Source organism: Lissotriton vulgaris, unplaced genomic scaffold (genome assembly GCF_964263255.1).
Source record: "Lissotriton vulgaris unplaced genomic scaffold, aLisVul1.2 SCAFFOLD_2250, whole genome shotgun sequence".
NCBI lineage: Eukaryota > Metazoa > Chordata > Amphibia > Caudata > Salamandridae > Lissotriton > Lissotriton vulgaris.
This window is the reverse complement of record NW_028244475.1, coordinates 47,284-72,541: the sequence shown is the minus strand read 5'-3', so window position 1 is coordinate 72,541 and position 25,258 is coordinate 47,284. Positions and strand designations below refer to the sequence as shown.

Here is a 25,258-nt window from a genome sequence, read left to right as displayed (position 1 = left end):
CCAGCAACTCTTTCTTCAGGCTCCTGGTTCGTCAACGAGGATTCTCGAAGTCTAAACAGACCTATGCAGCCGCAGCCCCTGGGCTAGGTAACTTTGGCATTTCGGTGCCCCAGCATAGCCTCACTATCTAAGGGTCCAGAGTCACTGTCGTTTTCGACCTACCTTATCGGGTTCGCCCGAGAACACTAACTTTGTCTTTACTAGCTCCCATAGACTTTGTCCCGCATCCCGCGTGAGAGTGCACACTCTGCACCCGAGTCCCCTAGGCCTCCTACTAGTAATCTGAAGGTTCAGTAACGTAGTCCTAGCGATTCCAAAGCCTATTAGTACAGTACTTACCTGCTAGTAATTTCGCATTCCACTTCCATAGTATATGGTTTTTCGTGCCCCTCGGGCATTTGTGTAAATTGTGCAATTTGAAGTATTTTTATAAGAGTTTTGTTGTGTGCTTAGTACCCTGTCCTCATAAAGAGTACAGGGCTGTTGTGACTTAAATAAATACACTGTTTATTTTCATAACACTTGTGTGGTGTCCTTTCACTTGGTGTTCAAGGGGTATATGTGATGGTATAACAGCTGGCTTAACACGCCCTCTAGAGTTTAGCCCGAAGACTGCTCGTATCCACGCTACTAGGATAGCTGGTCTATAAGGTTGACTTACAACCAATCACCACAAGGGTTGTTTGGACTGATACATAGTGATCACTAGAATAGTGAGCACTGCATATAAGGCCAACTTCTCACAGAGAGGATTAGCTGAGTGTCGTCCACGTAGGAAATGATATTTAGGTTGTGTTGGTGTGCGATGGATGCGAGGGGGCTCATGTAGACGTTGAAGAGGGTGGGGCTGAGTGATGATCCTTGTGGTACGCCGCAGATGACTTCGGTGGCCTCTGATCTGAAAGGGGGAGGCGGACTCTCTGGTTTCTTCTGGCGAGGAACGAGGTGATCCAATCCAATGCCTTATCTTGTTGTGGCGCCTCAGGGTTGCTACCTACGTTGAGCGGGACTGTGGGAGGGGCTACTGTCCCTTCAAACAGACTGACAGACACCGGTAGTCGGGGTAACACAGGTTTTATTGCTTTGAATGTTCTTTTACGGTGTACTGTCTTTCTATAGTACGGCAATGCTGTCTCCGCCTCGTCTGATAGTCTCTGCAGGCGTTTCTCCGCTGCTGCTCTTCGCACGTCCCGGTGGGTTCTGGGACTGGTGGTCCTGGTGCTCTCCTCCACGATGTCGGGTCGTCTGCCGTGCAGGGGAGAAAAATAACAGCGTTTCAGCTGACTGGTTGGGACCAAATCACGGGGAAGGGAGTGAGGATTCACACGTGCACAACGCCGTCTAGAGACTACGGTGATGGGGGTGAGGGAGGGGTAGTGCTTAGGGTGTGAGTGCTAATTACGTTCGTGGTCTAACCCACTTAAAGCCCGCCCAGCCTGAAAGCCGTGACCGTACCTCTGGGAGCCACACTTCCCTCGATGAAGTGTGGCTGGGCGAAGCGCCTTCCTGGTGGCCTCCTGGCTTGTCGATTTCTCCCTTCCGCTGTCGACTCTCCGGGCTCCTTCCTTTCTCTTCGTCTGGGTCCGCCTCTTCGCTTCCTCGCCGTCCTCCCGCTCTTGCCTCTGCCTCCGGCCTCCGATGTTCCTTCGTTTCCCGACTCCACTCCGCTCCTCTTACTCCTTCGCTCCTCAGCTCCCGGCTCTCCTCCTCCTCCGTTTTCGTACTCCTCTCGTCTTCGTCCTCTCCACGCCAACCGTCCGTCTCTCCTTCTCCACCTCCGAGTGTGTAACACACCTGTGCGGAGTCCTGGGCGGCTTTTACCTGCACATAGGGGGCGTGATCAGTGTCGTACTCTCTGTCCAGCTCCGCCCAATTAAAGTAGCAGGAGTCTCCCGCATCCTCGGGGTCCGTCTCATCCGGTTCTTCCGCGTTCCTCCAGGCGCCTGCATGCTGGTCAAAGAGAGGTGAGACAGGTAAGCCTGGCGGACCCGGTCCCACCCCGTCACACCCCTCCCCCCTAGGATTCTCCCGATCGGGGAGAGGAAAACGGGATAGGAAGTCAGCATTGGCATTGTCCTTCCCCTTGCGGTGCAGCACTTGGAAGGAAAAGGGTTGCAATGACAGGAACCACCTCATGACCCTTGGGTTGTTGGAGGCGTTGCGGCTCATCCATTGGAGTGGGGCATGATCAGTGTACAATTGGAAAGTGTGACCCTCCAGGTAATACCTCAGCTTGACTACTGCCCATTTGATCGCTAGACACTCTTTTTCGATAGTGGGGTACCTCACCTCCCTGGGGAACAGTTTTCTACTTATAAATAGGATAGGGTGCTCGAGTCCCTCCTCTGTTATTTGAGACAGGACAGCCCCGATCCCAAAATCGAAGGCGTCAGTGTGCAGAATGAATGGTCTGGTGTAATCAGGGGATATGAGCACTGGATGGGAGGTGATTGTCTTCTTGAGTGTTGAAAAGGCTCTTCTCATCTCCGGTGTGGGATGTAGGAAGTCTGTCTTCGGGATGTTCTTCAGGGTGTCTGTGAGGGGGGCTGCTATGTCGGAGAAGGAAGGTATGAATCTCCGGTAATATCCTACTAACCCCAAGAAGGCCCTCATATCTCGGAGGTTGGTGGGAAAGGCGGTGTCTGCGATGGCACGCACTTTTTCGTCTTGGGGTTCAATGAGCCCCCGTCCCAACACATATCCCAGGTATTTCACCTTCTGGAATCCGATCCTCGATTTTTTAGAGTTGATGTGTAGACCGGCTTTGGTTAGCTGCAGCAGGATGGTTTCTAGGTGTTGGAGGTGTGTTTCCCAATCCGGGCTGAAGATTATGATGTCGTCCAAGTAAGCTGAACTATATGCCTGGTGTTCCCGGAGTACCTCATTCATTAATCTCTGGAATGTTGCGGGAGCTCCATGTAATCCGAACGGGAGTACAGTAAACTCATATAAACCGTCAGGGGTTGAGAACGCTGTTTTCTTGCGGTCTTCCTCGCGTAGAGGCACCTGCCAGTACCCCTTTGTGAGATCGAGGGTGCTGATGTATCTGGCTTCGCCCAACTTTTCGATTAATTCGTCTATCCTTGGGATGGGGTAGGCGTCAAAGGAGGACACCGCATTCAGGGCCCGGAAGTCCATGCAGAACCTGCTGCTCCCATCTGGTTTGGGTACCATCACGATCGGCGACGACCACTCGCTTCTCGAGGGACGGATTACTCCTAATCGTAGCATTTCCTTCACCTCCTTGCTTATGGCTTCTCTTTTGGCGGCGGGTATCCTTTAGAGATGCTGTTTTACAATGGTCCCTCTTGGGGTATCGATTCTGTGTTCGGCCAGGTTCGTGGATCCCGGGAGGTCTGAAAAAATGGTCGCACATCGGTTAAGAACACTTTGTAGCCCCTCTCGCTGTTCCTGGTATAACTCTTCATTGATGACAAGATGTTGTACTGTGGTTTCCTTCTTGTTGTCTTTGGCCGGGTGAGTATAGGCTATGACGGGAGGGGTTCCGAGCCATTTCTTAAGGACGTTGATATGGAAGACCTGACTTCTCCTCCCCGATAACCGTAGCCGGTAGGTTGTGTTGCCAATGCTTTCTATGACCTGGTAGGGTCCTTGCCACTCCGTTTGGAACCTCTTCGTGGTGGAGGGTAGCAACACAAGGGCCCAATCGTTTACCTCCAGCTTTCTCCCTTTCTTTCCTTTATCGTAATGGTGTTTTTGTTTGGATTGACTCTTCTCCAGTTGAGAATAGGCCAGTTCCCGTATTTTTCCTATCTGGTTTTTCAATGTTTGACTGTACTCAAGGAGTGTTTTCGTGTCTCTTGTAGGTTCGGCCTCCCAATACTCCTTTGTCATGTCTAACAGGCTCCTGGGCTGTCTTCCGTACAGCATTTCAAAGGATGAACATCCCAGGCTGCTCTGGGTCTGGCCTCTAATGACATAGAGTGCCAGAGGAAGTAACCGGTCCCAGTCCGTTTGGTTAGCTGTAAGCATTTTCTTTAGGATGGTCTTGAGGGTCCCGTTGTATCGCTCCACAAGACCGTCCGTCTGGGGATGATATATCGACGTCTTGATCTGATGCAAGTTCAACAGGAGGCACACCTCTTTCATAACTCGTGACATGAAGGGGGTGCCTTGGTCGGTGAGCACCTCCTTCGGGAAACCAACTCGGGAGAACAATTCCAGGAACTTCTCGGCAATGTTTTTAGAGGTGGGGGACTTCAGGGGAAAGGCCTCGGGATATCTGGTGGCATAGTCCACAATGACCAGGGCATATTGGTTACCCCTAGTAGTCTTTGGGAGGGGCCCGATGAGATCCATAGCCACCCTCTCGAATGGAGTCCCGATGATCGGTAGTGGCTGTAATGGGGCTGCTGGGGGTCTGTGTACGTTTTTGCGTTGACACACGTCACAGACCTGGCAGTGGGTCTTGATGTCTTGGTAGACTCCTGGCCAGTAGAAATTCCTTAAGATGTTCTGGGTGGTTTTCTCGCTGCCTATGTGTCCTGCTAAGAGATGGGTGTGATTCAGAAAAGGGGGTGGTGATGGACAGAGTATCTGAATTAAGCAGAATACTCGTACCCAGTCAACAGATCAGGGCTTGATCCATCACCGTTTTTTAGCTCACTGCACCATCCCAGCTCAGAACCTGGCTACATGCAAATTAGTCTGTCCCTGGCCCAGTGCATCATGGTAACAGGGCAGACCAAACTACCAAGCCAATTCTTTTACTGGGAAGGAAACAAGCTTCCGGGGACCGGTTTCTGGCATTACAGCCGTCTTCGACCCGGCTTGCTTGAATCCTGATGGTGGAGTGAGCAAGAGACTCACATCTGAGTATACCCTTCCACGCTTATGGTGGACAAAACGATTCAGAAAAGGGGGTGGTGATGGACAGAGTATCTGAATTAAGCAGAATACTCGTACCCAGTCAACAGATCAGGGCTTGATCCATCACCGTTTCTTAGCTCACTGCACCATCCCAGCTCAGAACCTGGCTACATGCAAATTAGTCTGTCCCTGGCCCAGTGCATCATGGGAACAGGGCAGACCAAACTACCAAGCCAATTCTTTTACTGGGAAGGAAACAAGCTCCCTAAAGCATACTGGGACCAGAAGCTGTTTGGGTTCGTTTTCCCTCGCCTGTCTATACAATAGGTCATCCTGTATCAAAAACCGAGGGTATCTGGGGCTTGGGTTGTCCTGCTCTGCATGGGCCTGTTCCCAGGCATTGAACAACGTCGAGTCATTGGTTTGCGCGAACTGGAAACTTCGGTCGCCCTCCCATGGGTCAGGGGCCATGAGCACTGTCTTTGGGTCCACCCTTCCCTTTTTCAATGTCTCTGCAAACAAGTCTAGGAAGTGGGGGTTATCAGTCCCTAGTATGAGCTCCTCAGGTAGGTTGCCCATCAAGCCCACCCTTACCACCACCCGCCATCCCCCCTCCATCTCTATAGGGACGCTGGCGACCTGGTAGCTTTTTACGTCTCCATGCACGCACTTGATATGAACTAGGGAGTCGGGCATTACCTGGGAGTCACACACAAACCTTCCCTGCATCACCGATTGTTTGCACCCGGAGTCCAACAGGGCTTTAACCATCCATCCGTTTACTAGGACACTCATGTGAAGAGCGCCTCCAAGCTCCGCTGAGAACATAACAGCCCGAGGTAAGTAGCCAACCTCCATGGGTTCTTCTTGCATTCTCTTCCTTGGGCAAAACCGGGCTATGTGGCCCCAGGTGCCACAATCGAAACATTGCGAGCCTCTCGATGGAGTCACCTCTGGGTTCAGAGGTCTGGGAGCAGGAAGCCCGGGAGGTGGTCGAGGTTTCCGGTCTAGTCGTACCGGCGGTCTTACATGTTTTTCGGGTTCCATTGAGTGTAACCTGGGTTGGGCTCGTGAATAGGTGGAGGCCATCTCCATCGCTTGCGCTGTGGTCAGGTTGGAGTGCTGCCGTAACCAGCGCTGTGTCCCAAACGGCAGAGCCTCCAGATATTGCTCCAGGTATATTTTGTCCATTATGGCCTCCTTTGTACTCAGGGCGGGGGTCAGCCACTTATCAGCCGCAGCCTTCAGACGGAAAAACAGTGTTTTAGGGTTTTCACCCGGTGTTCCTCTCTCCTTACGGAAGCGGGCGCGATATGCTTCCGCGTCTAACCCTAAGTGATCGAGGATGATAGTCTTTATCTGCGCGTACGGGGTCTGCCCGTTTCCGTTGGCCACCTGATATGCGGCCTGGGCTTCCCCAGTCAATAGCGGGGCAAGAAAGAACGGCCATTTATCCAAAGGCCATCCACACGCCAGGGCGACTCTTTCGAAGTTTACTAAGAAGGCATCCGGATCGTCCCCCGCCACATATTTTTGTAAGGAGATGCCGGATGGGGTGGGGGTGTGTTGTCTAACTTCTCTCACTGGGTTATCGGTTTGATCGATCCTGATCGGTTGCAAATCCCCGAGTGTCTTTACCACGCTTTCTCTGAGTGCATCCCTATCGGCCTGGGCGGTGGCTATCTGCTGTTCCACGGCCCAGCCCAACTGCTCCTGTCCTTTCACTAGGCATTGTAGTAGCTCTTCCATCTTCGGATCCCAGATGGCTATCGGTCTGCCCGCATTCTCCACCACTTGTGGCGCCTCAGGGTTGCTACCTACGTTGAGCGGGACTGTGGGAGGGGCTACTGTCCCTTCAAACAGACTGACAGACACCGGTAGTCGGGGTAACGCAGGTTTTATTGCTTTGAATGTTCTTTTACGGTGTACTGTCTTTCTATAGTACGGCAATGCTGTCTCCGCCTCGTCTGATAGTCTCTGCAGGCGTTTCTCCGCTGCTGCTCTTCGCACGTCCCGGTGGGTTCTGGGACTGGTGGTCCTGGCGCTCTCCTCCACGATGTCGGGTCGTCCGCGGTGCAGGGGAGAAAAATAACAGCGTTTCAGCTGACTGGTTGGGACCAAATCACGGGGAAGGGAGTGAGGATTCACACGTGCACAACGCCGTCTAGAGACTACGGTGATGGGGGTGAGGGAGGGGTAGTGCTTAGGGTGTGAGTGCTAATTACGTTCGTGGTCTAACCCACTTAAAGCCCGCCCAGCCTGAAAGCCGTGACCGTACCTCTGGGAGCCACACTTCCCTCGATGAAGTGTGGCTGGGCAAAGCGCCTTCCTGGTGGCCTCCTGGCTTGTCGATTTCTCCCTTCCGCTGTCGACTCTCCGGTCTCCTTTCTTTCTCTTCGTCTGGGTCCGCCTCTTCGCTTCCTCGCCGTCCTCCCGCTCTTACCTCTGCCTCCGGCCTCCGATGTTCCTTCGTTTCCCGACTCCACTCCGCTCCTCTTACTCCTTCGCTCCTCAGCTCCCGGCTCTCCTCCTCCTCCGTTTTCGTACTCCTCTCGTCTTCGTCCTCTCCACGCCAACCGTCCGTCTCTTCTTCTCCACCTCCGAGTGTGTAACACACCTGTGCGGAGTCCTGGGCGGCTTTTACCTGCACATAGGGGGCGTGATCAGTGTCGTACTCTCTGTCCAGCTCCGCCCAATTAAAGTAGCAGGAGTCTCCCGCATCCTCGGGGTCCGTCTCATCCGGTTCTTCCGCGTTCCTCCAGGCGCCTGCATGCTGGTCAAAGAAAGGTGAGACAGGTAAGCCTGGCGGACCCGGTCCCACCCCGTCACACCTGTATCCCGATGTTTTTGAGGCGTTGTACTAGGGTGCGGTGGCAAACCGTGTCGAACGCTGCGGAGAGGTCCAGGAGGATTTGGGCCGCTGTTTCCCCGTTGTCGAGTAGGGTTCGGATGTCGTCTGTGGCTGTGATGAGGGCGGTCTCGGTGCAGTGGTTGGCTCGGAAGCCGGACTGTGAAGGGCCGAGGGAACCGTTAGACTCAAGGAAGGCGGCGAGCTGCTTGTTGACGGTCTTCTCTATGACTTTGGTGGGGAATGGGAGGAGCGAGATGGGGAGGTAGTTCTTAAGTTCGGTGGGGTCTGCTGAAGGTTTCTTCAGAAGGCCGCTGAGTTCGGCATGCTTCCAGCTCTCCGGGAAGGTAGCGGTGTTGAAGGAGCAGTTGATGATGTCCCGGAGTTGGGGTGCGATGGCAGAGTCGGCCTTGTTGAAGATGTGATGGGGCATGGGTCGGTAGGCGATCCGAGTGGATGGAGTTCATCATGCGGATGGTGTCTTCGGTGCTGATCGGGGTCCAGGCGCGGAGGGTGGTGGTGGGGGGTTTCGGTTCAGTGGTAGGGGCAGTGGTCTGGTCGCCAAAGCTGTTGTGTATGTCTGCGATCTTGCTGTGAAAGAACGAGGCGAGATAGTCGCAGAGGTCTTGAGAGGGAGTGATGTCGTTGTTGCTGGCGCTGGGATTGGTGAGCTCTTTGACGATGCTGAAGAGTTCCTTGCGGTTGTGGGCGTTGTTGTCTAGTCGATCCTTAAATGCTGACTTCTTGGTGGTGCGGATCAGCTGGTGGTGTTTGCGGGTGGCGTTCTTGAGGGCGGTCATGTTGTCTGTGGTTGGGTTTCTTCGCCAGGCTTTCTCGAGGGTGCGGCAGTTCTTTTTGGAGTTCTTGAGGTCGTCGTTGAACCAGGAGGCTTTTTTGCTTCCTGGCTTGTTGGGATTGTTTTTCAGGGGTGCTAGGACGTCAGCACAGTGGGTGATCCACTGTGCGAGATTGATGGCTGCTACATTTGGATCCGTTCATCTGGCGGGAGCGTTTTGATTCAGTGAAGTGGTGAGCTGGTTGGCGGTAATTTTGTTCCAGCTTCTGCGGGGGACCTGTTGCGGGAAGTGGTGAGTTGTGTTCTTTCTGAAGCTGAAGTGGATGCAGCTGTGGTCTGTCCAGTGGAGTCCGGTGGAGTGGCTGAAGGAGATGTGCTTGCTGGAGGAGAAGATTGGGTCGAGCGTGTGTCCGGCGTAGTGGGTGGGGGTGTTCACCAGTTGTTTGAGTCCGAGATTGCTGAGGTTGTCCAGCAGGGTGTTGGTGTTGTTGTCGTTGTAATTCTCCAGGTGGAAGTTGAGGTCCCCTAGGAGAATGTAGTCAACGGAGGGGAGGGCGTGTGGGCTGACAAAGTCAGTGATGTCTTCGCTGAATTGTGTGCGGGATCCTGGGGGTCTGTAAATGAGGGTGCCTCTCAGTGTGGTCTTGGGGTCGGTGTGTATCTGGAAGTGAAGGTGTTCGGTGGCTGTGAGGGTGTTGTTGGAACTGGTCGAGATGTGGATGGTGTTCTTGTGGACGATTGCGATGCCTCCTCCTGTTTGGTTGATGCGGTCCCTTCGGATGATCTTGTATCCGTTCGGGATGGCTATGGCGATGTCGGGCGCTGATGAGGCGTTCATCCAGGTTTCCGTGAGAAAGGCGACGTCCGGAGTTATGGTGTCGAGTAGGTAAGCATGGGCGAATTTTGCCAATCTCGCGTTCGCGAATTTTGCGGATTTGCGAACTCGCAATTCGCAAAATCCGCGAATTCTCGCGAATTTGCAGATTTTTTTTTGTGTGTTCGCGCGGGTTTCTGCCAGTTCGCGAGGGTTTTGTACAATTTCGCAAACGCGAACTTACCTGTCGGGTCGCAAGTTTTGCGAACTTGTTGTTTCTACGTGTCCAGCCTGTTTGGGACACTCTTCTTCATCACTGCCACTCTCTGTCACCACTGCCACTCTCTGACTACTCATGCCACCCTCTGGCCCACCCATGCCACTATCTGTTTCATCACAGCACCCTCTGGTTGTCCAGTCAGTGTACATTATTGTGGCAAAGCAAAGCACACCTTCCCTGCCTCAAGTGACCTGAATTAATTTGGGGCTGATTAATGTGTCACAGAATATTTTTTTAGCTGGCACCTGCTTCCTTAGTGCTTCCTGATTAGTGATCGTTTGCACTTGCTAAGTGCTTTCATTGTTGCAAAATTAGTTACAACACCTGCCCTGCCCCAACTGACAATAATGAATTAGGGGCTGATTAATGGATTTGAACTTCCAGCCTGGCTCCTGCTTGTCTCCCTTAGCTGTAATTCAGGACCTTTGTGGCATATGTGTAACTATTCTGAGGTTCAGAGCAAGGTCACATAATAGTTGCAAGTAGGCAACTGAACTCTGGAGGGGCCCCTCAGGAAGCACTACAGGAAATGGCTACTAATGATGAGCCTGAACTTTTGAACCTGGTAAGTAGTTTCAGTTTTGCTAAGATCGTATTTCTGCAATTTAGCGCTTATTCGCGGGGCGCGAAGTTGTACTGGGAAGCCGCGAACTCACGCAAACAGTGCGAGCAAGCCATAAAATCCGCTGCTCGCGGATTTGCGGATTTTGCGGGAGATTCGCGAATCTCGCGGATTGCGAATTTACCGAAAATCCGCAAAATCCGCGAGCGAAACGGATTTTCCGCCCATACTTACGAGTAGGTCAACAATGAGGTCTTACTAATGCACAGGGTTACTGTTAGCTAAATTTGTTTAAAAACAGGGGCATACAGCTAGCATACCTTCAAGGGGCAATGATGGCCTCCTGGTGATTCCTCTTCTCTGGTCAGTGCCGGTTCGAAACAGTTTGTTACTCTGTTTCCTATGGGTTTATATAAGCCTGGTCTTGATTGGCTAAGTTGACTGGGCATGCCTAATCTTAAAGGGACCTGATGGTAGAATCAAGTTGTTTTCTACTGTGGATACGCATTTAAAAGCCTAAAAAGTTTCATCAGTGTAACAAAAAGGATAGTGGCATGGGGAGCAGGAACACCGGCAGTGCTATTCTCCACCCTGAGGACCCCGGTTCGAATCCAGACATTGGCAGGCCAGAAATGAACCAACCTTAGTATATTTAAATAATGGCGTTTTCCCATGGAAGATTGTTATTCAATCCATTGTAAAAAGTGTCGAGAGAAAAAATCCAAAACACTTCTCATTTTTTGCGGATTTTGTCTCCGCCTTTGTTGTTGGGAATGGTTATTTTTTCCAATACTTGCCATTTAATGTCTGTTGGAGAATGTTGGAAATCAATGTAATGTTTTACCAATGGGGCTGTCAGTTTGCATGTATTTATTGCTGATTTTTGTTCGGTTAGACGACCTTTGATGGCTCTGGAGGTTTCCCCGACATAGCCGAGGTTACAGGGGCATAGAATCAGATAAATACAATTTTATGTATTGCAGTTCCACAGTTCCCTAGCTTGAATTTTGAAACTGTTAAACATCATTTCTTCGCCTGTCAAAATATTGGAACAGGACTGACAGGATGAACACCTTACTGTACCTTTGATTGGATTATTGCCATCTATTGACTTCTGAATAAAGGGGCGGTTAGTGTTGGTGGTGATATATCTAGAGTGCACTATTAAGTCTTTAATATTTTTGTGCGGCGGTGGGCAAAAGGAGGTTTATCCATATGTTTCTGATTCTGATCTAAATTCAAAAGGTGCCTATTAGAGTTGATTATTTGTTTAATGTTGGAGTCAAGGGTGGAATGTTTAGTGATGCACACTTGTTTAGGTTCTTTATGGCTCTTGGTGGTATTTAATAGGCAATCTCTGTCAAAATAACGGGTCCTTTTATAAGACTCCCTCACCAGCCGATGAGGGTAGCCTCTATCTAAGAATTTCTTTTTCATTTCAGTGGCGTGGGCATCAAAATCTCTAAGGTTGGTACAATTTATTCGAACTCTGAGAAATTGTGAGAACGGGACGCTATTTTTTTGGCATTTAGGATGATACCTCTGGAAATGGAGCAGTGTGTTTCTTGCTGTGGGTTTGATGTATAAATCAACCTACAGGTTGCCATGACTGTGTCTGATAAGGATGTCTAGAAATTCTACTTGAGTGGTGTTTGTGTGGGCTGAAAAGTTTAGATTGCTATCTGTCAGATTGAGCCATAACAAAAATTCTTTCAGAGTCTGTTCCCCATCGGTCCAGATGAAAAAGATATCATCTATATAAGGATACCAATGGGAAACAGACTCATAAAAGGGGGCTACTTCATTATAAATAAATTTAGCCTCAAACTGGGACATGTAGATGTTAGCTATAGATGGGGCAACAGAGGCCCCCCATGCTTACTCCTTTGGTTTGGAGGTATAAAGAGTCTCCAAATTCAAAGACATTTACTCTTAGAACTATATTCAGGCATTCATGCACAAAAGATTTAGAGCATGGTATTTGGTAAGTTTCTATAAACCACATAACTGCCTTTAATGCTTCCTGTTGTGGTATGTTACTATACAATGATTCAATATCCAGCGTTACTAAAATGTGCCTGGATGAATCAAATGGTAAATGTTCTACTTTTGAGATAATGTCTCCCGTGTCTCTAATGTATGAGGTAGTGAGAGGAATGAAGGGACGAAGAATGTTATCAATATATTTGGATATGGCTTCAGTGGGTGTACCTATGGTTGACACTATTGGACGATATGGGGGGTCTTGTTGGTTCTTATGGATCTTTGGTATCCCATATAGGCAAGCAGTGTTTTATCTGAATGATTAAGATAATCATATTCTTTTTTGGTAATAACTCCTGAATCTAAGGCTTTAGTGATTATTTTTTGTATTGATTTAGTAATTCTTTTTGTGGGATTACTGCGAATTATACTACAGAAGGTATGGTCATTTAACATGTTTTGCATATTAGTTTCATAATCCTTTGAGTCTATTAGAACAATCCTACCACCCTTATCACAACATTTGATGGTGAGGGTGTGGTCATTTTTAAATGTTTCTAGGGAAAGAAATTCTTCTTTGGTAATATTGTAACGGGGTTTAGGGATAAATTTCAAAGTTTGATCTAAGTGTTTAAGAACCACTTTTTCAAAAATAGCATCTTCAGGGCCTACTTGTTCCAAAGTAGGTGTGAAGGTAGAGGGTAAAGAGACTACATTTTCAATTCTATTATCAGCATCTACAGTTGCCTCATTGGAGAAAAACTTTTCAATCTAATTTTTCCAAAAATTAGTGCATGTCTTGATATAATTCCAAGATATTTAGATTGGTATGTGGGACGAAGGACAGTCCGTTTGACAATAAAGACATACCAGCATTATCCAAATTATGAGAAGATAGATTGAAAATGGGTATTATAACCCTTGTTTCCTGTACTGTTTGCTGAGTGTTTCCAAGTACTGGTGAGGGTCCGGCGAGTACTGGTGGTTGTCTGTGGACAATGTGCAAGGGCTAGCAAGAATGAAGGGAACAAAGACCACATTGTTGCAGAAAGCAATAAAAGTACATCAGAAAGTGATAATGAGTGAAGAGGTTCTGTTCCTAATGTAAAACTGAGTGTTGTGTTGAATGCTATTTTTTATTATTTTTTATTTATAAAGTTTTGTATAGCGCAAACGTGACCCTTTGGGTAAGAGGGATACAGTATTGTCAAGCAAAACATGTGTTACATAATTATGCAAGACTCCTGTAGGTATCGGAACTCTTCACATAAGCGTAGGGCGGATACAGTAATGGGTGAGGAACACTTGAAAATATATATGTACAATGCATGCTAACAATGTTATTCCCAGGTATATAACCATTTGTTATTTGTTATTTTATATTTGTAGAGCGCCAATCACCATAGGTCTCTAGGCGCTAGTAGCATGGACGGAGGTCCATTGGTCCCAGGAGTAGTCAGCACGCTGTGTGGATTTAGCCGAAAGCCTCAGTAAACAAGATGGTTTTGAGTTTTTTCCTAAATGGCAGTAACATAGTTTCCATTCGTATATTGACCGGGAGTTTATTCCAGGCCTGGGGGATTATGACAGAAAAGGTCTGTCCTCCCATGGCGGTTCTATTAACACGCGGGCAGGCCAGCAAGCTGGCCTCCGATGACCGAAGGTGCCTCCTAGGAACATAGGGCTTCAGGCGGTCTGTGATATATTTCAGTGCCATTCCATATTTGGCTTTGTGCGCAATGCACAGACCCTTGAACTTGATCCTATGCCTGATAGGGAGCCAATGCAACTGTCTCAGCAGGGGGGTGGCTTGTGCTCTTCTTGGAGATTTAAAGATCAGCCTTGCTGTATCATTTAAAACCACCTGCAGTTTCCCCAGGAGTTTTTCAGGGAGCCCTGTGTATATTGCATTACCCTAGTCCAAGCGTGACAGTATTAGAGCTGTCACAACGGTACGCATGGTAGAGAATGACAGTAGGGCACCCAGCTTTCGAAGTTGTCGCAACAGATTTGTACAGCTCCCCACCACTGCCGACACCTGATTGTTCAGGATAAGTTTAGCATCTAATTTGATGCCGAGACTCTTTACAACTGATACTGGTGTTGGGGTGGAACTGAGCTCTAGGGGCCAGGAAAAGGTTTGACCAGGGTAAGGCCTCTGTAGTAAGGGCCAGCACCTCTGTCTTATCAGGATTCACTTTTAGTGAGTTCAAGGTCATCCAGTTCATGGTGAACCGTAGTATATTCTGGACATTGAGCTGAGCTTGGGGACAGTTATTAATTCGGACTATTAGCTGGGTGTCGTCAGTATAGTTGAACTCCTGGCAATCTAGTTTCGCCAGTGATTCGACCAGAGGTTAAAGGTAGATGTTAAATAGCAGGGGGGATAGCGCTGAGCCTTGAGGGACCCCCCAAGGTAGGGCACCCTGCCTAGACCTGCAGTCCCCAAGTTGGGTTCTTTGAGATTGATTTTCCAAAAAGGAAGTGATCCATTGGAGTACCCTCCCACCGACTCCCATCCGCTGAACACGGGCTAGCAGCTGCGCATGGTCCACCATGTCAAACGAGGCTGAGAGGTCAAGTAGGATCAGTGCCGAAGGGATTCTCATGTCAGCTGCTAGCCTCAATTCATCCAGCACTGAGAGCATCACCAGCTCGTTTCGATTGTGGGTCCTGAAACCTGCTTGTCGTGTATGTAACAGCTGATGTTCTTCCAGGAAGGTCGAAAGAATTTTAAGTACATATTGCTCCAGGACCTTTGTCAGGAACGGCAGCTGAGAGATCGGTCGGAAGTTTTTCATATTACTCAGTTCCGCCCCGTTTTTTTGGCAGTGGCATCACTATAGCTTCTTTACATTTTTGAGGTACCTTCCCTGTGGTTAGAGAGAGATTTAGTAGGGATAGTACTTCTGGCTCTACTGCAGAAACTACCTTTTTAAACACCGGGGGAGGGCAGGGATCTTCGGGAGACCCAGACTTTACTTTGGCCATAATGTGGGTGAGGCCTTTAGAGTAGAGTGTCGGAAAGGTAGAGAGCGAGGTGTCCAGGGGTTTTGGAAGGTCCGCTACTAATAGGGGGCAGGGAGTGATACCAGTATTGTTTATTTCACTGATAATATTTTTGACCTTGGTCAGGAAGAAATCCTGTACCCTTTCACATTCTGCTTGGTTTACCACAATCTTTTGTTCTTTTGTGTGACTCAGTTCCTTGAGAATATTAAAGGTCTCTTTCGGGACGTTTGTTGCTTCCCTAATCCTCCCTTCATAATACAGTGATTTGTACCTAATAATTGATTTTTTTATAGAGAGCTAGTGATGTTTTATATTTTTCTCTGGAATCAGCGTCGTGCTTTTTCCGCCAGTGCATTTTGCATTGACGGAGGGCCTGTTTTTCCCCTCTGAGTTCTGGTGTGTACCAGGGGGCACCTTTTGTTACCCTTTCTTTTTTCATAGGGGCCACCAGATCGAAAGCTTCCCTCATCCCGAATAGGAGGGTTTCGTATGCCCCGGTCCGGGTCCCCGGTCTGTACAACCCTATGAGGTGTCTTATTTAGGTCTACTCTCAGCTTAGCATCCTCTATTTTGTGCCACTTCCGTGCCGCCCTCCATATTGGGGGTGGGATGTATCGGGCGGCTATCCACCGGAAGTTGGAGGCTGATCAGATGATGATATGACCAGCTGCAGGGTTTACATTCCGTGTGTATCTTAGCTGTGGATGTAGTCCATATAAGATCGAGGGTATGGCCCTTCTCGTGGGTGGGTGCCTCCACCTAGTATAGTCATGGACTCTCCGAACCTGCTAGCTACATGATCCTTAAGTAGGGAGTTCCAATGGTAGTTAAAATCCCCAAGAATCAGTATCTGCTGATATCTGGAACATAGGTCGCTAATCACTTCGTGAAACATGTCATTAAATAGTGGGGTTGGTTGTGGCGTGCGATAGACCACCACCACTATCAGGCATGATAATTTAAGCTTGATCTTGGTCCCCATTACCTCCGCACCATCCAAACTCTCCTCAACTATTTTCTCAGTTGAAAGTGGCCTACGGTAGTAGAGTGCGACCCCGCCTCCTCTTTTGCTAGCCTGCCTGTTGTATGTCAGGATTTCATAGCCTGGGGGAGGGAGGCCACTATATCAGGGCTGGATGTTTCTTCCAACCAGGTCTCCGTTAGGGCCATGTCAAAAGCCAATCAAGATGACCTAATAGAGGGCAGTAATGGAATCTAGGAGCCAAGGCCCATAAGGGCAGGAACTTGAGCATTAGGATTTTTTTCACTTCCTTTTCGAAGGAAGCGGTGGAGGAGATTGTACGGATTTCTGGAGGCAGAGAGTTCCAAATCTTTGGGGCAATGCCACAGAAGGCTCTGTTACTCGATCTCTTTTTGTGGACAATGTGTGGTTTCAGGAGCATTGTACTTGCACTTCGTGATGCTCTGCAGCCCTCTGAAAGTTCTAGTTTTTGAGCCAGATAGATGGGGGTCTTGAAATGAGGGGCTTTGTGCATCATGCAGGCAATTTTTAACTGTATTCTGGCCTCATATGGTAACCAGTTTAGGGATTTTAGAGCTGGGGATTAGTGTTCTTTTCTTTTTGTACCAGCAATCAGTCTAGCTGCGGCATTAAGGGTAGCCCTTAGTGGGGCTGGGCTCTGTTTGGGGAGACCACATAGCGCGGAATTACCATAGTCTAGTCTTGGAAAAACTAGAACTTGTACCGCCAATTTGAACTCTTTCTGTGAAAGGAATGGTTTGGGATTCCTTAGTATACTAGACTGATGTTTGGCTTCCTTGGTTGCATTGCTGATATGGTTCTTCATATTCAAGTGCATGTCTAGCGTGATTCTGAGGGATTTAGCTGAATCAATAATGTGGGGGGAGCAGTTGAAGGCTGGGAGGTGTTTCATCCAAAGGTCAATCTTGGGAATGTGATTGGGGGAGCGATGAGAAGGAATTCAGTTTTGGATGCGTTGAGCATGAGGTAGTTGTCAGTGAGCCAGTTTTGAGTGTTCATCAGGATTGAGTTGAGTGAGATGATGTCTTCTGGGGAGGTGGTTTTCAGATAAAGTTGAGTGTCATCCGCATACATATGAAAAAACAATGTTTGCGGAGTTCAAGGCATTTGCTAATCTTTCCAAGAGTAGATTGAACGTATTGGTGATATGGCAGACCCCTGTGGAACCCCCATAGTTACTGTATGGGGCTGAGAAAGAGATTGATCCATCTTGATTCTTTGGGATCTGTTTTGAAGGAAGGAAGTGAACCAATTCAATACCAACCCTGATATGCCCATCCTGTGTTCTAGAGTAGATAGTAGTCGGACATGGTTCACCAGTGTCAAAGGCATAAGGTAAGTCAAGAAGGATCAATAAGCAAGATTCATTATGGTCTAGGAACTTTAAGATGTCATCCATGATGTGCGTGAGTGCAGATTTGGTGCTGTGCATTCTCCTGAAACCAGATTGATGATGATCCAACAATTGGAATTTCTCGATGGGTGAGCAGAGTTGGATGATTATGAGGAGGGGGGAGGCTAACCACTACTGGTTGGAGGTAACTTTGGTTTCCTTATACTATAGTAGATCCTAGCATATAGAAGAATACATGTGCTCACAAGATTGGGAATAAATTGAAACAGGAGATGAAAGTTAATCAAGAAAGTTACACTTGTTATATCACAGATAACAGGGATGGCTATTTGCAAACTGTAAGTAGTCAAAGAACTTCCATGCGTTTTGTGTTAGAAGGACCAGAGATCTTTACATATAGTACTACGGGCAAATAGTGTTGATTAACAATACGTTGTGGCTGATGGTGAGGATACTAGGAAGTGGGTGAAAGGCTAACCTCCAAAAGAGATGAAGCTAAAGTCAAACTCAAGAATTATAGGATGTGAAAATAATTCAACTCATTGAGGCTTCTGGGTGGATTTTGCCTTTGGTTGTGGCACAGTAGGCAAGTGGAAAGGTGAGAGTGTGTGTAGACATCAGAGGCCTTACTCATATCATTGTTGTATACGAAATGCATTTATTTATATACAGACGTATGCTGTTTTCGCTTTTTCATCTTCTGTTTATGTATTATACAAAAAAAACAATTTAAAAAACCAACATTGTTGTAGTCTAATATCGGCTACCCAGAACTGATAAGATGTTATCCTGACCTAAAGACATAAAATGGTTTTCCAGGTTGGGTCTTTGCTCAGCCTATCACTAGCTAATGAGGTCTGTTATGACAGAGGTATTTGGGAAAGTGCGTTGCCTAATATATTTTCAGGACCACATACTGGTGCTGGGCAGGGAAAAAAGGAACATGACCTGTGCCTGTGTGAAGTGTTCCATGTACTGGACGGCTAAGGTTTGACAACTGAAATTAGCAAATGTAGGTTTGCTGAATATGAGGTTAAATATCTAGGACACAAAGTTAGTTACAGAGACATTATATCTAAGACAAGATTATTGGAAGCCATAAAGAACTCATCAGTGCAACAGAATAAGGACGCCCTCAAGTCCTTCCTTGGATTACTTAAATGTTTCTCAAAGTTTTTGACACGTTATTTAAAATACAAATTCAAGTTTGAGTTGCCACAAGAGTGCCAAAAAGCGTCGGATAATGTTAAATTAGCAATCTGCAAAACTCCATTCGTGCAACGTTTTCAGGTATAAAGCCAGACGACTGTCACCACTGATGCCAGTACTAAAGTTTTTGAGAGCAGTCCTTATTCAAGCTGGACGCATGAGCGAAGAAGTTGTGATTGCTTTTATCTTCCATCCACCATCACCAACAGAAAAAAAGTACACAGTAATAAAGACAGATAGACTCTGGTATGTATATCAACAATTAAACATATTTTGACATGTATATGGGAAATAACTGTACTTTCCCAAGTGATCGCAAACCCCTAACTGAATTATTGACTACCGAAGGTTTGTTTTGGCCTTCAGGTAGGATTGCAAGATTATCAGTGCACCTGCAGGATTTTGTTCATGATGTAAATTATTTACCAAGTACTGAAAACATAACTGCGGATTTTTTAAGCGAATGCGTGTTGCAATGATAGAATCTGACTAAGAAGGGTGGAATGAGCACAGCAACATTCAAGATAGTGTACGAGGGGTTCAGACCTTCAGTAACTGCAAGTCTTCAGGTGCTCTTTATAACGTTTCGGAGAGATACATAATATATATTAAAAAAAAATCTACAGCTCTGCCGCATAATCTGCACACAATACCACCTGTCTGTTTTGCCACAGAAGTAGACTATCCAGTGTTGGGAGATCGCCAAAATGGTACCACAGAAGTGAGGGATAATTATGGTAATGTCTAAAAGGAAGACTGGAGTGAAGATTATTGAAATGGTGTTGTGTTATCAGAGGTTGGAAAATATATAACAAAGAGATGGAAAAGCAAAGGTTCACTTGAAGCGAGGTACAGGATGAATTTAGTGAGGAAGAAATGTTTCTATTGAGAGAAATTAGAGTAATACCTCCTGTGGATTTGTGGCAGGATGTGGATTTGTGGCAGGAAATAGTATTATGATGTCACGAAGAACATATGAGTATTTTGACAAATTAAAAAAAGAGAATTAGGGAGACATATTGGTGGTGCAACATTGATCTGGAAAAGGAAAGCTATGTGATCGAGTGTGTAAATTGTGAGATAGCTGACAAGACTCAAAAATCCTTGAGACTGCTATTTTGCTCATTGTAGAGACCTTTCATACCTAGGAACACCAAGGCATGGGATGTAACAGGAATAATTGATTAGAATAACTTCACACACAAATATATAATTGTTTTGGTTTGCATAATGTTTTTAAAAAAAGTTTGTTGGTAAACACGAATTCTGTGACTGTCTCAAAATGAGATGCTTGTCAGGCAAGGTTCACCTGTTACATATTGAGTCAGGTTAAGGCTAAGGCAATTTAGAGTCTTTGAAATGTTCTGGCGTCATGGATAAAGCAACTTTGTTGTGTCATCCAGACGAGAATGGTGCCATAGAAAGTATCAAACCCGTAATTAAAGCGACAATACAACTGGTAAGTTGTAACAAGTAGAGTTGATAGAAAGTTAAGGAATGTTGTGGGGTTACTGATTTATGAGTCAAGCCACCACAAGAGAAAATCCTTTTAAAACTATGAAGTGGCGTGCAAAACTCAAAAAGCAATTGGGTTGAAAGAAAAGGACATGAGTATGAGGAGGAACCCCGTGGAAATGTTGAGGATTCTCACAGAAAGAATATTATAAGGTTAAACACACCACGAACGAAACTGAAAAGCAAATGGGACACTGGCTACAAAGGAAGAATGGGTGTAAGTTTTCCAGATGCGGTATTACAAAATATAGAACATAGTAAGACATAAATATAAATAAATATATTTTTGCCTTTTACAGTGGTATTATATTTTTATATTCCTAATTGTATCTTGCACGTCCCACTTTTTCGTCACCTGTAATGCACCGATTGCTACCTCATATATTTTTTGCTGCTCACTAGTGTCACTTGTTTCATATAACTTTTGTTTGCAATTGTATTTTGCTACTGTCTCATGTACCTCACATATTTTTGACTACTCACTATTGTCACTTTCGATTCAGGTATTTTACTGTCTACACAGGTATTTTATTCCAGTATATTGTCAGTATTATACTTCTACTTTATTCTGCACTTGTTTGTAACCCACATCGAAATCACTTTTATTCTTGTAATGTACCGACTAATATCTCATATAGACTTGTCACATTGATGTAACCTGCACCCATTACACTGTTCTTTCCCGTATACACTGATTACTACCTCATATATTTTAGTTGCTCATTGGTGTCACCCCTGCTCCCGTATAGCATTATTGTGCACCCTACATTTGTGCAACCTGCACCCATTTCAAGCCTTATTCCTGTATGCACCGATTACTACCTCATATACTTTGGCTGCTCACTAGTGTCACTTTTGGTCCATGCAACTGGTTATGACTGTGCACCCTCCCACACCTACCTATACCGTCATCCCAACATGGAACCCATCGGCAAGCACACATATAGAATCAACTACCCACCCACACTCACCAAAAAAGCCGCTAAACGCTTTAAACACAACTTCCTGAGGTCCCACCCTGAAACTCCCTTTGCAGACACCTACTTCTCACCAGTCAATGGTTCACTGAACATTGATATCATCTTCCACACCACACGCAGAGCCCAATAGAGAAAATCGTTCCTCACCTTACTCACCGTCTCCACCTCCAGGAAATCCGCGCATGGCCTAACACTCTCCATCACACCATCCCAACTCTTCCCGGGCAGAACCACCATCACTATCTACAATAACGGGATTGTCCTAATTCAATCCACAGACAGGAACCTGGAACTACTAGACAACCTGTTCCCCACGTTCAAACAACACCTCTCCAATCATAGGACCCCCACTCATAGCACCTTCAGTCCTATCACCCTTGACTTCACAGCCCCCAACCACAACCCTTCTAACCTAGCTCGACCTCAAAACGACACGCACCTCTCCTCTACCCCCGGCACCTAAGACATTCACCCACCTAATGTAGCTACCTCACACTCCTCAATCACAGACATAGATCTCTCGCCCACATACACCAGCGGCACCCCCTCCCCCCCACCAACACCTTGACCTCCATTCATACCACTCCCATTCCTGTCACCCCTGACACCACAGCCCCAAACCACAACCATTCTAACCTAGCTCAGCCCCAAAATGACATGCACCTCTCCTCTACCCCCGGCACCTTAGTCATTCACCCACCTACTGTAGCTACCCCACACCCCTCAATCACAGACATAGATCTCTCCCCCTCATACACCAACCTCACCCCTTCCCCCCATACACCAGCCCTCATTCCCATTCCTTTCACCCCTGACACCACAGCTCCCACCCGCAACCCGCCTAACCTAGATCAGCACCAGATCGACATGCACAAAGACAAACCCCACCCTTTATCCCCCCCATTCTCAGCCCCCACTTCCACCCATTGACTAATCACACAGAACACACCACCTCCATTAACTTAACTCCACCCCCTCAAAAAAGAACCATCTACAATCCCACTTTCCCCCCATTCTCACCCCCCACTATCCAACATACACCCCCATCACCACTAACATACGCCCATCCTCCACCCTGCACTCTCCGCCTACCACCAATACTCTCATCCATACCACCAACCTCCCCCCTATGTCATCCACGCCCAACCCTCCCATCCCCACCTCCAACACATATCCCACACTGGACTACATTATGGCCTCCCTCCTCCAGCTCAAAGAAGACATTCACATCATCAAACAACGACTACTCTGCACACACTCCAGTCACCCCTCATCCAACACCCTCCTCCAGCTCAAAGAAAACATTCACATCATCAAACAATTACTCGGCACACACCCCAGACACCCCTCACCCGCCTCCACCATCACCACCCCTCCCAACTGGTCCTCCACCCGGGCGGCTGACTCTCTCACTCAACTCCCCCCGCACTGGACCTCAATCCCTGTTCAGAATCGTGAAAAACGCCCCCATCGCTCCTGCAACCCTCTCTCGGACCTCGACACAATCGCCCTCCTCCGCTCCTACGACCCAGCTCCCCATAGCAACACACCCGACACTCTCCTCGCCATTCCTACGATTCACTCAAATCCCCTTAGACCCCCCACACTGAACAACAGAATCGCTATCCTTAGTAACCTGAGTAAAGTCCCCCTCTCTCTAGAACCCCCTTCCACCCTCGACACAACCCGTCTCAAATGCACCCTCCTCAACTGCAGATCGGCCTCTAGACACACCTCCGCAATCGCTGATCTCATCTTAACATTGGATCTTGACTTAATCATCATGACTGAAACGTGGCTAACTGAATCTTCTACACCTATAATGGACATTCTGGTTCCCCCCAATTACCACATCACTAGACTTGACAGGTCTGACAAAAAAAAGGTGGTGGAATCGCATGTATATACAGGAGCAACCTCTCTGTCCTGAAAGTAACCTCCCCTTCCCTACCCTCCCCAACCTCCTGTGAATACATCTGCCTCGATATTATCAGTGAGGGCAAACCGATATGCTCTCTTCACGGCATTTACCACCCACCCGGCGACAACCTTACCTTCTCCCAACAAATCATGGATATGATCTCAACCAATTCTGGGCGACAACTCACACAAATATACCTTGGTGACTTCAACCTCCACTGGAACAATCACAATGACGCGGTGGTAAATGGTCTGAAAAATTTCCTCAACGCCCTTGACCTCACTCAAATATGCAACAGTCTGACTCACGAGAAAGGCTCTATCCTCGACCTTATCATCTCCAAAGAGGCCTCTATCCAACTCGAATCTATCCAACCCTGTGACTGGTCAGATCATCATATTATCACATTCGTCATCAATGAAAAAGTTAAATTTAACCCTGTTCAATCCTCCAAGCCCAAAGTCTGGAAAAGAGACATGAAAAAACTCAACTCAAACTCTCTACCCCCCAACAGCTGCAACCTATTACTTCCTCCTACTGGCGTTACGGACGTCCAATCCTTGACTGATCACTATCTCAACACTATGACCTCAATAATTAATGAAGCCGCACCTTTGCAGCTAAAAAGAGCCTCCGCAAAAATTTCCAATCCTTGGTACGACGGGAGTCTCAATGACGATAGACGTGCCATGCGAATGGCAGAACGCACCTGGAGATCAGCTCCCTCTGCACTGAACCTAAAAACCCTGAAGAAAAAGAGAAATGCCTACTTCAGGAAAATAAAACGCTCAAAGTCAGACTTCTTCAGCCTTCAGCTTTACCAAGCCAAAAATCGTCCGAGAAAGCTGTTTGAGCTAATCAGAACACAATCCAAGGAACAACCCCAACCTCTCAGCACTATGTGCGAAGCACCCTTCTGCGAAGACTTCGCCTCTTTCTTTATCCAAAAAACCGACAACATAAAGAACGATCTCCTCATTGACGCAAGCCTCTACTCCAAACCCCACTGCATAGCACCCACTGAACCAAAAAACAATGCTACATGGTCATCCTTTGTCACCTACTCGGAAGAAGAAATTGGCAGACTGCTCAGCACTTTGAAACCATCCAATCACCTCACGGACCCCCTTCCTGCTAACGCTGTCAAAGACCTTACCCCGTCGCTCCTTCCACTCTGGACTAAAATCATTAACAGTTCACTTCAACAAGGGACCATTCCCGACTCCCTCAAAGTTGGACAAGTCACACCTTTACTAAAGAAACCTACAGCCGACCCCTCTGACCTAAACAATTACCGTCCCATTACCAATATTCCGACTCTTGCCAAACTGTTGGAAAAATGCGCACAAATACAATTGACTAAACACATTAATCAGTTTGATCTCCTCAACTCTCATCAATCAGGCTTCCGAGCAGATCACAGTACAGAAACTGCTATGACTCACATAATTGACGACGCCCTTCAAATCCTAGATCAAAACGATACCTGCCTCCTCATCCTTCTTGATCTCTCCTCTGCATTTGACACCATCAAACATGAGAATTTACTCAAACTAATAAACACAAGAATGGGTCTATTTGGAACTGTGCTCAAGTGGTTCACGTCCTTTCTACACAACAGATCGCAGAAATTCAAGAGTAACAACTTGATGTCCTCGCCAATACCTGTATCGTTAGGCGTCCCACAAGGATCCTCCCTATCCCCAACTTTGTTCAACCTAGTTATGGAACCTCTCACCACCTTGCTACTAGAATCCAATGTACACTTCCACATGTACGCTGATGACACCCAACTTTATCTCAAATTACAATCACCCAAAGACATCATGCTCTTGAATTCAACGATCAGAAGCACCCAATTCTGGCTGGCCGCTAATCATCTCAAACTCAATGCTCTTAAAACAGAGTTCCTTCTGATCTCACCTCCAGCGAAGATCACTACCGCACAAATTTGGCTTAAACACCTAACGGCACTCAATGTTCAACCCACCATCGTGGACTCAGCAAAATCTTTAGGCATAACACTTGACACCAATCTCAACATGCAGGAACACATCAACAAAGCAACTAAGGGAGCGAACTACCAAATCAACATCCTAAGGAAACTTAAACCCTTCCTTCCAGCCAAAGACTTCCAAACTGCGGTACAAT

The 25,258-nt window shown here is 47.2% G+C and overlaps 1 protein-coding gene across 1 annotated transcript; it reads right to left on the bottom strand.

Moving 5' to 3' along the window:
- Positions 1 to 1,398: 1,398 nt before the first annotated feature.
- Positions 1,399 to 6,579, bottom strand: LOC147667221 (uncharacterized). Its single transcript, XM_086948839.1, has 2 exons — positions 5,620 to 6,579; positions 1,399 to 1,950 (listed from the first exon to the last, which is right to left on the bottom strand). The coding sequence occupies exons 1-2, from the start codon at positions 6,577 to 6,579 to the stop codon at positions 1,399 to 1,401; spliced, it is 1,512 nt and encodes a 503-aa protein (XP_086804965.1).
- Between the last annotated feature and the right edge of the window lie 18,679 nt (positions 6,580 to 25,258).

What these genes read in the sequence shown, in the direction of transcription:
- LOC147667221 (XM_086948839.1), bottom strand. Translation starts at nt 6,579, where the DNA reads ATGGAAGAGCTACTACAATGCCTAGTGAAAGGACAGGAGCAGTTGGGC. An exon ending in GAGGCGCTCTTCACATGAGT is followed by an intron (nt 1,951 to 5,619) that starts GTCCTAGTAAAC and finishes CTCTTTGACCAG; the next exon opens with CATGCAGGCGCCTGGAGGAA.